This window comes from Equus przewalskii, chromosome X (genome assembly GCF_037783145.1).
Source record: "Equus przewalskii isolate Varuska chromosome X, EquPr2, whole genome shotgun sequence".
In the NCBI taxonomy this organism is placed as follows: Eukaryota; Metazoa; Chordata; class Mammalia; order Perissodactyla; family Equidae; genus Equus; species Equus przewalskii.
In genome coordinates, this window is record NC_091863.1 from 28,136,579 (window position 1) to 28,149,542 (window position 12,964).

Here is a 12,964-nt window from a genome sequence, read left to right on the forward strand (position 1 = left end):
GTCTTCAGTACCATCATCACATATATGCAATGTTTTGTTTAACTCCATGCCCGACTGCCTCTCTTCCATAAGAAACGCCTTCGGGGCACCCACAGACACATCCTCACCCATGCCAAAACGAGTGTGTGAGTGTGTGTGTGTGTGTATCCATATAGGGAAATACTAGACAAATTATATATAAATTGTTTAGATATTATTTTCTTCATTAATCCCTGTCACATGCAGAAATTGAAGTATTCAAGGTTTTTGCTGGTTTGATGACATGATTTTCCAGTCCTTGTTCCAAGCTTCTTTTATAATCATTATTCCTATGAAGTCATTCAACTTGGAAAAATAATTGCTTGCCAAAAACTGAGTTTCTCTGGTGAACCACTCAAAACAGCTTTAGTTTTACAAAGAACACCATTCTTTGTGTGCTGTTAATCTTGGCTTAGAAACCCCACATATTATCCTTCCCACTTGAACAGTTCCGCTCCTGTTCTCTTAGTTATACTTTGGAACCATTAGACTTACTGCTGGAATATAAATGTGTGAGTCACTTAGCTAGCGACTCTTTGAAAACAGATTTTCCAAGTGCAGATATATGGACCGTCTGCTCATGGCAACATTTAGCAGTTGTTCAAAATGTGAGGACTTCCCAAACAGTATGAAAATCTGCCTTAGATAAGAAAATTTGTTGGCATTTTATTACATGGAGTTTTGTTCTTTAGTCAGATTTTAACTTTGACATTAAGTAGCTATGATACCACGTTCCAATACTTGACATAGAAGTTAAATTATTCAAATAAATTAGTGCTTCCTGTGGAAATACTAAGCACTTAATTCTAATTTTTATTTGCTCTTTTAATCTTATTTAATGTTACACTTTGGAAAAGCTATTAACAGAAGGTCATAACATGAAAGTTTGATAAATTAGAAACCCAGATATTCAGTGGATGATTCTACAGAATACAAAATAATTTCACTACCAATTTATTTTCTAACCAAAATGACTTAAAATCATCAAAATGGAACATTGTGTTGACATAGCATGGGCTCGACTTAATAAAACAAACTGCTAACAGGCCAAAATGGTTATTATGGCAAAGCAAATTAAAATTGCTTTCCTGTTTCACCTTCACAATGAAATCTCTGAAGGCAAAGAATTTTCCCTTGTCAAATCGTAGTGAAGTTATGTCTCCATGTCTTCCAAATTCAGAGAAACTGGGTCATGAATAATTGCCAGGCAGGACATGTTTGTAAAGGTGTTTTGCTCATGAGAATTGTGTATAAAAATGAAAGTACTTTATGCTGAAAATATATCAAATGAATGATGCTACTCCATCCAATTAGAATAAGACCATTGAAAAGGAAAATTTCCAAAATGACAGAAAATTTGTGAAAATGTTAGAATTTCTGTTAAATATGCAAATTTTTGAAAGTTTGATATTAAATATACCAAAGGCTTGCAGATAATTTACGATATTTTGTTAGCAGAAAAATATACTGTGAACCTCTCAAAATTTGAGTACATAAGACATGAAAAGATATCTTCGTAACAAAAATATGTATTTTATATTCAAATTGATTTTATCAACAAGAAAGTTTGCTCAATTATATATGGCTCTACCTATATCTTCAGGAAAATATTCTGACAATCATACAAGTGAATTTTATTGCCTAATTTAAATTTCTTTCCAAGTATACTCACCATTTATATACACAAAAGGTGACGGGAAATTTTGACTTTAATTTTATGAATTTCTTCACATTATACACAACGTGCACATGTGCACTGAAAATTTAGAGTGCCTCTCTAATTAAAAAAATAGAAATAATGCAGGAAAGCCGGCTTTAACATACCTTGCAAACACTGAAAACTAAACAAAAACCAAAATAGAGTATCCAACCCTTTCACTATTCCTGTTTCTAATTGTGTGATGAGAGTAGGAAAAACAACAGACAACACTGTATCTCCCTTCTGTGTATTTTAAAAGAAAAAGTTTAAAGACATTTAATATCACTTCTTTCTTTTCTTGTTCATATAACTCAGCTGCAGAGGACAGAAAGGATCTTGAGAGAGAACTGAAATCAAAAATAGTTTTAAAAATGTGTACACAAAATGAGCATGCCCTATTAAGCTGTGTTTTCTAAATAAGATATAAAGGAGACAACGCACGGAAGACACGTAATTTAGAAACCTTTAAAGGGTCTACATGGTAGAGAAGACACAAAGTCAAACCACATCAGTGAAACCACTTTTATTTTTATTTTTTCCACATAGATAACTTCATGTCAGCTACAAAAATCATGAAATGAAGAACTGATCGTGAAACTGCAAACTCAAAACCACTGGAGTGATAAACAGGTTTCCCCCAGAGGACTGTTAGAAAAGATAACCAGAATACCGTGAATTCATATTTAACTAGTAAACATATCTCATTTTTAAAAATAATAAATATAGAACAGCAGTAGAGAAACTAATAGCATAAACAGCATGAAGTATATTTTATTTTTTAAGACAGATGAAATTTCTAGGCACAGTTTTAGGCATTAAAGAGGACACAGAGGCATAGGTTAGTGTGCGCTGCTCTGTACAAAAATACAGTCTGAATAAATTACATTGCTAGCCATACAATTAGACGTCACTTACCAGTCAGTTCATTGCATGTTTAATAATATACAGGTACATGCTAATCCATATATATCATTTATATTTCAAACACATAGATCTCTCTATATTTATGTCTTTAAAATTTACATGTTGAACTTACAAAAAGCTAAATAGTTGTGCAAGAAACCCAAATAACTAGCCCTGCTGAGTACTTTATGCTATATGTGTGTATGTGCATATCTCTCTCTCTCTCTCTAAGATAAACAACGGGTTCATAGTTAACAGTTTTGCTTGTAAGAAAACATCAAACAAACCTAAAGCTGCAAAGACATAATGTGAACGTAGGTGAAAAATTCACTTGTGTTTATTCTGATAGACAAAACAGTATTTTGGATGAGCAACAACACCTTTCATGTTGTACTGAGCTTGTCAGTCATGAAACACCTTCAAATATTAGTTAGGGTAGAAATATAGCATGGGGCTCTTCACTGGGAAGGGGGAAAAGTTATATAAGAAATCCACTTTTCAGTAAACTGCAAATATGTGTGCCTTAGCCTATAACATTCTGTCATTTTCCAGCTTGTCATATTGACAGAGAATGCAAACTTGGTAAGATTCGAGACGTGATATTGGTCTAACAGCACACTGCATCCTCTACTAGCACTAAGAGAAGTGCCTCATTGATGTCAGCACCGAAGTACTGTTCTTCTATTATTCAGGAATAAAGAGATTCTCTCACAATAGAGTTTTTAATAGCCGAAATCCCGATTCAACAAATATGGTATTTCTCATGCTGCTCTGACAATATGCAATTAACTGCAAGATAGTCTGGCCCAGATTTTACTATTTCTCAAGGAAATTGCTTCAAAAGATCCTGTAATACTAATATCTTTCTGGAAAATTTCCACTCATAGTTTCTTATGATTCTATACAGAATCATACACTTTTACAAAAGTTTCTCTCTAGGATGCATTTAATCACTTTTGTCTGTCATTGCTAAAATAAGAATAAGCCTGGTTCTTCATATTTACTCTGTGATTCTCTAGAAAAGTCACGAGTTTTTTTTTAAAGCATTTGAATAATAAAATAGTTTTTCCTCTGTTGTTTTGGCAACAGTTCTTAAGACAAACTGAAAGCAGAACTCTGCTTTGGGAGGTAAAACAAATTATTAAATACTATTGATGTGGTCCTGCTCTTCACAGATTTTGCAATACAACAGTACATCGGTACGTTTTCAATGATTTTTCCAATGTTTCTTCCTGCGAGGACATACTGTTTTAATGTCTTTGTTAACAAAAATAATTATTTATAACTTTTATATTAGAGCTGTATATTTGATATAAAAATATGTTTATAATTAAACTACCCAAATTTGTATATTAAACAGGATTAACACAAGTTTGCAGTGTGAGGTTCGTTGCAAACTTCTTCCCTATTATCGACATTTCCTTCCATCTGAACAGTCAACAAACGATTCCCGTAACATAAATCCATCATAATTGTGTGCACAAATCAGTTAGCCCATTCGTTAACTTCAGAGGACCAGGTGATAACCAGATGAATTCTACTCCTCTACTGAGACATTTAGACATTTATATAAATCTATCAATATTTCTTTACTTTTTAATAAAGACATTTAAAATACTTGAAAGAAAAGCAGCCTTCTATTTTAAAGAATTTTAAACAAACTGATCATCCTAATTGCTACTCTCTTTTGAACTACGGTGCTTACAGAACAATCATTCATTTTCAGATTAACACCATTTCAGTTTTTCTTCTTATACAATTCTATTGAAACTTTCCAGTGAAACAGTAGAGAACATAGAGCAAAAGCTTTAAGGTATATGTACTTTTGTATGGTACATTAGTGTGAATACCGATCTAAGCCTCTTAACAACGTGTACAAGGTTAGTGTTCAAATCACTTCACTAGAGCAAATATTAATTTTATGTGTAATAGGCAAATGCATGTGTAGGGCTAGGATACAACTTATTACCATTTATACTAATGGTTCACCTTCTATAAAAATATTGAAGCTTGTTACATATGCACAGTTATTTGCTGTAATGTTTGGTAAATGCTTTAAAGGGTACTTAGGACAAAAGCAACTCATGCATATTTCTTTCTAGTTGCCCCAAGGGAAAGTAGACTCTCAATTTTCCTCATTCTAGATATAGCTGAGGCACAATTTCTAACCACATAATGAAAAGCACATGTCTCCGAGTCTTGACTCCCTTCCCAGGGAGATGCTGATTGCCACAGCATAGCCTCCCATTAAAAGAGTATTCTTGAGGGTGGAATATGTACCATTAACCAGTTACATTCAGAACTCCCATTAGATGCTGAAGGGCAGTTCACTTTTCAAGAGCTCACTCAAGCAAAAAACCAACGGCCAATGTAGTCATTGGGTGGGATAAGCAGGTGATAAGGACTCTAACAGTGGAATCCTTGTCAGCACAAAGGAACTTCTAAGTGTTGCTTATGCCAGCTGCTCCCCTGCAGGCAATAGGAGATTCAGGCATTTCTCATTCCAACTAGTTTCTCACAATGGTTGCTGTCATATAGACCCTTCACTTGTCAAGAAAAATGACATGAACATATTGGAAGTTTGCAGCATTTGCCTATGTCTAATCAGCTCTCTTAATTTGTGCAGGTCCCTAAAATGGATGTAAAAGCTGGTTATGATGTTGACAGCCAAAAGGCAAAAGATATTAAATCAACTGAGCAAACTGCTGGATGCTCCACAAGGGTTTTAGAAAATAGTGAGTTAGAAAAGATGCAGACGTAATCCTTTTGTTGGATGGTGGTTTTTTTTTAAAACTTGAGACTATCGGTTCTAGTAGTAGTCTTCGTAGTTCTTAGGGTTCAGGCAATAAAGGATGGCACCCCCAAACGAAAATATAGTCGCACCCCAGGCCAAGCCATAACCCCAATTGAACTCATGGTAAATTTTCAAGCTCACAGTTTCAATGAACTTGATTGGGTAAAGGACCAGGCTGCAAACCTGTAAAACAACTGAAAGAAAAGCAAAGCACAATTAGAAAAATGTTATTCACGGGAAATAAAATGACATAACATATAAATATACATATGTATGAGAATTACTTTTTAGTCAAAGAAACATAAGAGCCAAAAAATTTGAAGCACTGCTTATTCTAGATGATATACTTTCAAATACTAACAATTTTTTCCTTAACGCTATTTCACAAATATTAAGAATCACTCTATTAATAATTAGTACATCATTATAATAGTATTTGATGAAAGAATGAGTATAATCATTTATATGAGCATAGAAGGTAGTGATTCTCACTTTACAACACATATACAATTACCACTATTATGGCAAGTAGTACTAGTTAAGCTAAACTGTTCCACTATACAAAACCTGTAAATAGCTCCCCAAGAGTAGTGACCCCAAATACTAGCTAAAACCCTTGTTATTTATTTATGCTCTTGAGGAATTGGAGAATTGGAATTCACTTGTACTGATGAAACTAGTCAACCTGTGATTCAAGATGTGCTTTTGCTGTTGTCACTTCTCAATACCATCTAACTCAGCCCAATACTCCAGCAGTCCAGCCCCACCTTGATGTCTTTGCTTATACTACTCTGATTAAAAACTGTTTTCATTCTTTTCCTCTCATCCAGTCCATACCTCTCATCTTTAAAAAGGGGGCTCAAAAGTCATCTTTGTCAAGAAGCCACACTCAATTATACCTTTTCTATTACATCTAACAGATGACATTTATATATTTATTCCTCACCTACTTTCAAAAAAGAATTAAGTCAATGAAGACATGGGCGACAACAGTACTGAAAACTCAAGCTGATGATGGCCACCTCAGCCGAGCACAAAACTTAGCTCTCAGTCCTTAAATCTTAGTTCTCAGTCAGGGCTAAAGGGGAAACGTGATGAGTCATACCTAAGACAATAAAACCAACCAATTAATCAGGAAGGGGAAGGTTGTTTTTTTTAAATGCCTAAAATTAAAGTGGTATTTATCCTGTGGATATTTTTATATGGCAGAACTGGATTACACAAGAGATGATGTCTCCCACTCAAAATCTTAATTTCCTATTGGATCAACTATTCTGTAATTTCTATTTTATTTAAATCAATTTAACCAGAATTTGTGGAATGCATCTGTCTCATTCTCTACTATAGGAAGGCTTCCACCATCAAGAAACAGACAATCTTCTCCCTGAAAAATCGGGGGTACAGTAATATGTGACAGGGGCTGGCAACCTATCAAAGCTGGTCTGCTGTTTGTTTTTGAAAAAAGTTTTCTTGGAACACAGCCAGGCTCATTCATTTATGTGTCTGCGACACAATGGGAGGGTTGAACTGTAGCTGCAACAGAAACCACGTGGCCAACAAAGCCAGAAATATTTACGATCTGGCCCTTTATTAAAAAAAAGTTTGCCAACCTCTGATATATAGAGTAAATTTTTGGTTAAAATGACTATTACTTCTCATCTTAAAAATACTATAAATTCCAAAAGTGCAACAATAAAAATGTAAACAATTAAGGAGTAGGAGACAAAAACAAACTTTGATATAGTAAAAAGAGATTCAGTTTATTGCATTTTTAAAAAAAAGAATAGAATGGATAGTGTGTTCAATTAAACTGGAATTTTGTGCTTTAAAACCTCCCATCTATTCTCAGTACCTTTAAGAGATCATTCCCAAGACGATTAACGTTCCTAGAAAGTCTACTTAAGTCATCTATCTGGCATAAAAGTGATGAACTATTGAAAATTCATGAGTGGCTGGTTCCTCAGAATCATTACTTTCCATAAGGCTCTGACTAGGGGCCAAGGGATCTTTCTGGAACCAGACATAAGAATTCCAAACATTTTTGCCATGTAGCTCAACACTGCTCTGGGTCAGCACTGGCCTGCCATGCTTCCATGTTACTACTGAGAGTGGATGGATAAACAGGTCCATAACAAAAAACAATCACTCAACATCCAAAATGGAAATCACACCTTGTTTATAGTTTAAAACTCTCAGAAAAGGTTTTAGGTCATTGTGAGGACAACTGACAGCATATTATATAACTCACACTTCATCCATTTGCAGCAAGTAAGCGCTAAATGTATACTAATTGAAAGAAATTCAGCAGGCTCTGTGCTTTTGTGAGGAAAAGGGTGTTTTCATGTTTTAATGTCTTAAAAGTAACAAGCGAATTACTATCAACTCAGGAACTACAAAAAAAACAAATTCCAAAGTTACTAGGTGAGTTTTAAAAAAGGCATTTCTCCTTAGGTTTCTCTACTCTGGTCACTAGTCAAATCATGGCAGCTCCTGTCAGGATATGACTGAAATATGAGTGTGAATTAGGAATAGCAATTCATTTAGTCATTCAACAAACTGATTCATTCACTAAATATTTGAATGTTTCTAAAGTCACACAGTTTAAGGCATTGGTAATAGAAGTTGCTACCCTCATGGGTGGGCAGTCCATCAATAAATAAATACAGAATATGGCAGGTATTGCTAAGAGACATGAAAATACAAGAAAGCAAGAAATCAAGACAGAGGGATGCAGCCTGCTCTTTTAGAAGGAGAGCTGAAGAAGGTCTCTCTGGGGAGGAGTCATTTGAGCACAGACCTGAATGAACTGAGGGGTGCAGGTCAATATGGCGGGGGTGAGCAATCCCTAACTCGTGATACAGGAGCGCACTGGTACAGTGGAACATCAGGAAGAAGGCTATGGTTGCAATACAGAGCAAGGAAGGGAGTGGCATGAGCTGAAGTGGAAAACAGAGCCAGGGGCCCATTCGGGGATGGCCCTGTGACCCCGGCCAGGGGCCTGGATTTTATTCTAGGTGTGATGGCCAGCTGCTAGCGGAGTTTGAGCAGAGAAGTAATAACTGATCTGAATTATATTCTAAAGGGATTATACTGCTTCTTTTGTGAACCAGCCAGTCCCTGGAGTCAGGTGTTTACCTAGACTGCTTTTAATATTCATTTCAATGTGTTTTGCTTAGCAAATATTTGGCCTCCGTGGTACACTACAATGACACAATTTCCCTTTAGTGGAATAGTGGAAATCGCACTCCATCAGGGTGCAGTGACACTCTCCTGAGCAGCTTTCTTAGAGATAAAACTTCATTGTGGTGTAGCCAGATGAAAATTACCCTAAAAGGCTTTTTGCCTCTGAATTATTTTACTCACTTTGGAATCACGGAGAAAAATGCATGTAATAGCAAAACTGTAAAGAATTTGTAATCATTTGTAAATAATTTTCCATTTAATAAAATACAGAGATGCAGGTAAAAATGCCTCCTTGCCTCTTGTAGATGCTGTAAAGGAAAAAAATAAACCTAAAGAATCCAGAACTCAAGAAGATATCACCCTATTTCTACCTTACCACCAATCAAGGAAACATAATAGTCATGGGCTGTAGTATTCTCTCTGCTCTACCTCAGAGGCAACATCAGGAAAATTGTGTAGCATTTTAAAATTTGAAAGGAATTTGAGTTTCATTTTATTTCCCCTTCCCACTTTTTTGAAAAGAGACCACAAAACTACCACACGTGAAATTGTGTGAAGACAAGCACGAGGAGAACTTGGAGGTACTAATTCTTGTGTTGTTTCCAGCTTTCTTTAAGGGGATGTTTTTCAATAGTGAAATATTGAAAACATTCAATACTGAAATACCTAACATTTTCTTCTAAGGGGATATTTCAACCAACGTTTATTGGATGCCCACTGTGTTCTAGGAGAAAGGGTAAGAGAGATAGGACATGGCCCCTGCCCTTTTCTATTTCACACTCTGTGGTGGAGACAGACACAGAGATAATTACAAATGAATGCGTTCAACAGTAGTAATAGAGGCACGATCACTTGTAATCCATTCACCACACGTTTACTGAGCTCTAACGATATTCCAAGCACCGCTTCTGCCTGGAGAAGGAATTCCAGGAGGGCTTCAAAGAGGACGCACCATTTGAACTGGTTCTTGAAGGATGGACAGGACTTGGTCAGAAGAGAAAGATGAAAAGACCTCTAGGAAGAAAAAGCAGTTTGTATAGAGCTTAGAGGTCTAAGAGGGTGTGCTTATAGAAAATTCACTTGGGTAAAATGAAGGGTACATTCACACAGAGATGTTTGGTTCAGACTATAAAAGGCTTAGTGTGTCATAAAAATAATAGACTGGTTTCTATAGGGAGACATCTCAGAGGTTATTTTAATTGTAGAGGCTGCTGATGCCCTAGACAAATACTTTTTTCACCGTCACTCCTATGTATGTCAGCCTGACTTCCAACTGGCACCACCTGCACTTCTTTACCTGACTTTTCCTCTGGCCACTAAAGCTACTTTGCTTGACTGTGGGGCAGGCCTGGTGCTCTGCGAAGTTAACACCTGCTGTCTCCCCATCATCCCCAACAGTCCTTACCAATGACTCTCGGGATTTGGCTTATAAATATCCCAGGTTCCCTGGTCCACCCCACGAGATAACTCTGAGCTGTGTGTTCTACACCGGTTTCCACAATTTTTCCGGGAAGATTAAGCTCCAGCTGCTTACAGTGATAACTGGTTTGATAATGTACTTCTTTACTGGTTGCCTTTCCTTCCCTCTCTCACTTTCCATATCTCTTGTTTTACCTCCCAGATCAAATACTTGCACTTGATTCGTCGTCTTAGGTTCTGCCTCTGGGGACACTGAAGGGACAAGGGACGAGACCAGATTTGTGTTTCAGAAGTATACCTCATGTGTTTGGTGCAAGACAGACTAAACGAGGAGGAGACTAGAGAAGGACAGGCCCCTAGGAGGTTAGTGAATGCATGGACACCTGTGCGCAGTGATGACTAAGGTGGGGTCAGTGGGAAAGAAAGGTCAGAGAGTGTAAAGAAAAGACTATGAAAGAAAAATTGAATAACCAGAACCTAGGAAAGGGAAAGAAAAGAGCCACATAGACATTTTAAGTCAGATGTTACCAGAGAAGAATAAAACAAAGCAAGTTCATATTTAGGAACCGAGGTGTTCCGCTTGAAAAGCAGCTACAGACTTAAAAGAGAATTTAATGATAGAATTGATAGGACTTACCAGCCAATTCCCTAAATATAGAATTTACATAAAGGAAATGATAATTTGGAGAATAAAAACATCTGCCCACGAAGGGCTAATATGAAGCTATCAATGTCTTTTTTTAATTTAATCTATAACTACTAAAAGTATTAAGTGGCACTGATGCTGTAAATTATTCTAGCCAACGGGTAGTTTGATGTTGATAAAGATCTGTAAATAAAACTCCTTTTTAGTTTGAAATGTAAGCTGGACACTGATTTTTCTGTCAAATCTAGACTCAAAGTCCCTCCAGCCATCTCACTGTATTATATGATGGCGAGCAGCGCTGCCAAACGGAAGCCTCTCATCTGCGATAGCTCAGATAAAAAGCAGCTGCAGGACTCCGAAGAAAAAGTTACCATTCTGCATAAACGTTCAGTTTCAGGAGGCTTTTTGCAGATGTAACAGAAAGGAAACATCATTAATGTGAATACAATTAGTGGGGATTCTGTTATTTAAAATCTGAATTATAAAAGACTGCGAATTTTCTGCAATTTATATTAAAGACCTTGGACAAAAAAGGAAGCAGTCACCCTAAGTCCCAGTGGCATAAAAAGATCTGCAAAACCAGACAATCATCACGTATTATCTATCACGGTCAGTTACACGATAAGGGATACGCTGTCGTCAGCTGTGCTAGAAACATGCACAGCTTTCACGATGTGCTATGGTTCAGTCATGCTGCACCGATCAGTCTGTGGTCCTTATGACATCTCAGGTTGCTGACTCCCTTCAGGGGTTGCTCCCAAGAGATGGAGTAACTGGAGTTACAGGATGGACTCCAACTGCAGTACCCAGTCAGCAGCTGAATTCAAAATTCAAGGCTGATTCTGCTCTTGTTTTTCTACGTTTTATATGTACCCAAGTAAAGATGACTTGTGAATCCCCACTTGGCCTTTCAAGTCAGATAGATGTCCTGAATTGAAATTCTGGCTCTGCAACTTACTAGCTGGAGAACCCTGGGGAATTACTTAACCTTTCTGAATCTCTCTCTTCATTGCTAATATAGGGAAAATAAATACCTAATCTTAAGATTGTTATATCAGAGAGAGCATGTGCTAAGTGTCTAGCAGTGTGACACATGGTAGGTGCTCAGTTTACTATCATCATCAAAATTACTATTATAGATAATCTCTTATTCTGAAGTCTAGACTTCTAAGACCAGTGAGTGAGAGAGTTGTGGAACATAGGACAATGTTTTAGATGGGCTGCAGTGATGGCTAGCTCTTAGCTCTTCTGGCAACCACTCAAGCAGTAACAAGCCCATCTTAAATTAAGGACCTCAGAGAAAAAGAGAAGATAAAAACCTTTCAAATCTGTTTGGCTGTCTTTATGAGACTTAATCATCAGCTTTTAGTAAAAACCCTTAGAGTACATTATCTAACACCAAGATCGTATAGTTACAGACTACTGGTGCCCAACGCATACTTGTTAAATAAATGAAAAAATCATTTTTATAACTATTACTTTTTTTGAGCTGTTTTGGTCTTAGCTTTGTGATCATGTGAAACTTGCTGCTTCATAAATTGCAGAGAGAGAAATGGTTTAAGGAAAACAATTACAGTTAGCTAGTTTTTTACATGGCTGTTTTTCTCTATCAGATTATAAGCCACATGCCTTAGTCATCTTTCCATCACTCATTCAACTATTTATTGAGTGCCTCAGAGTACCAGGCACAGCACATGGTACTGAAGTAAGTAAGTATGGAGTCCTGCGTAGAGATGTTTCCAAGTGGTAGTGCTATGTCGCTTTTGATTTTATGAACTGCATGCCTCAGCAGAAGAAAAGAAAGCATATTTCCTGGTTGAGATAGATACCACTCTCTGCATGTGTGAACACCAAGATAAGGCTTGATATTATTTGGAGAAGAACTATTTTGAGAAAAGGGGAGAAACGCAGACCATTTTCAAGCAGACCAAGGTGAGTAAGAAGGGGAAATGGCCCTAAATACACATTTACAAAGAATCACTAAATTGAATTACAAGTGAGATACCACTAGACTAAGTATGTTTACTAAGAAGCAAGCCAAGTAAACAACCGTGATTTTACCCAGCACTGTTTCAAGTAGGCAGATTTCCCAACTCTGTTAAATCTTACACCCAAATCAATAATGGATTATTATGTGTAATGAACATCTTTTCCAGAAATCAGCTACAGGCAACTCTCTCATGGCTTTTGCAGATGGGAAAGAGAAACGCTTTTAAGACATGTTTCAAATAATCAGCAAGTTTTACCTTGCTTATATGCAAATTAACCCTAAACTACTGGTTATTTCAAAAACGTTCCCATA

The 12,964-nt window shown here is 36.6% G+C and overlaps 1 protein-coding gene across 1 annotated transcript in view; it reads right to left on the reverse strand.

The window, feature by feature from the left end:
- Window positions 1-2,225: 2,225 nt before the first annotated feature.
- Window positions 2,226-12,964, reverse strand: part of TMEM47 (transmembrane protein 47) — a 28,700-nt gene continuing 17,961 nt past the window's right edge. Inside the window, exon 3 of the mRNA XM_070605944.1 lies at window positions 2,226-5,608. Within this exon, the coding sequence (XP_070462045.1) occupies window positions 5,430-5,608 (179 nt within the window). The 3' untranslated portion in view covers window positions 2,226-5,429. The remainder of the gene's footprint in view (window positions 5,609-12,964) is intronic.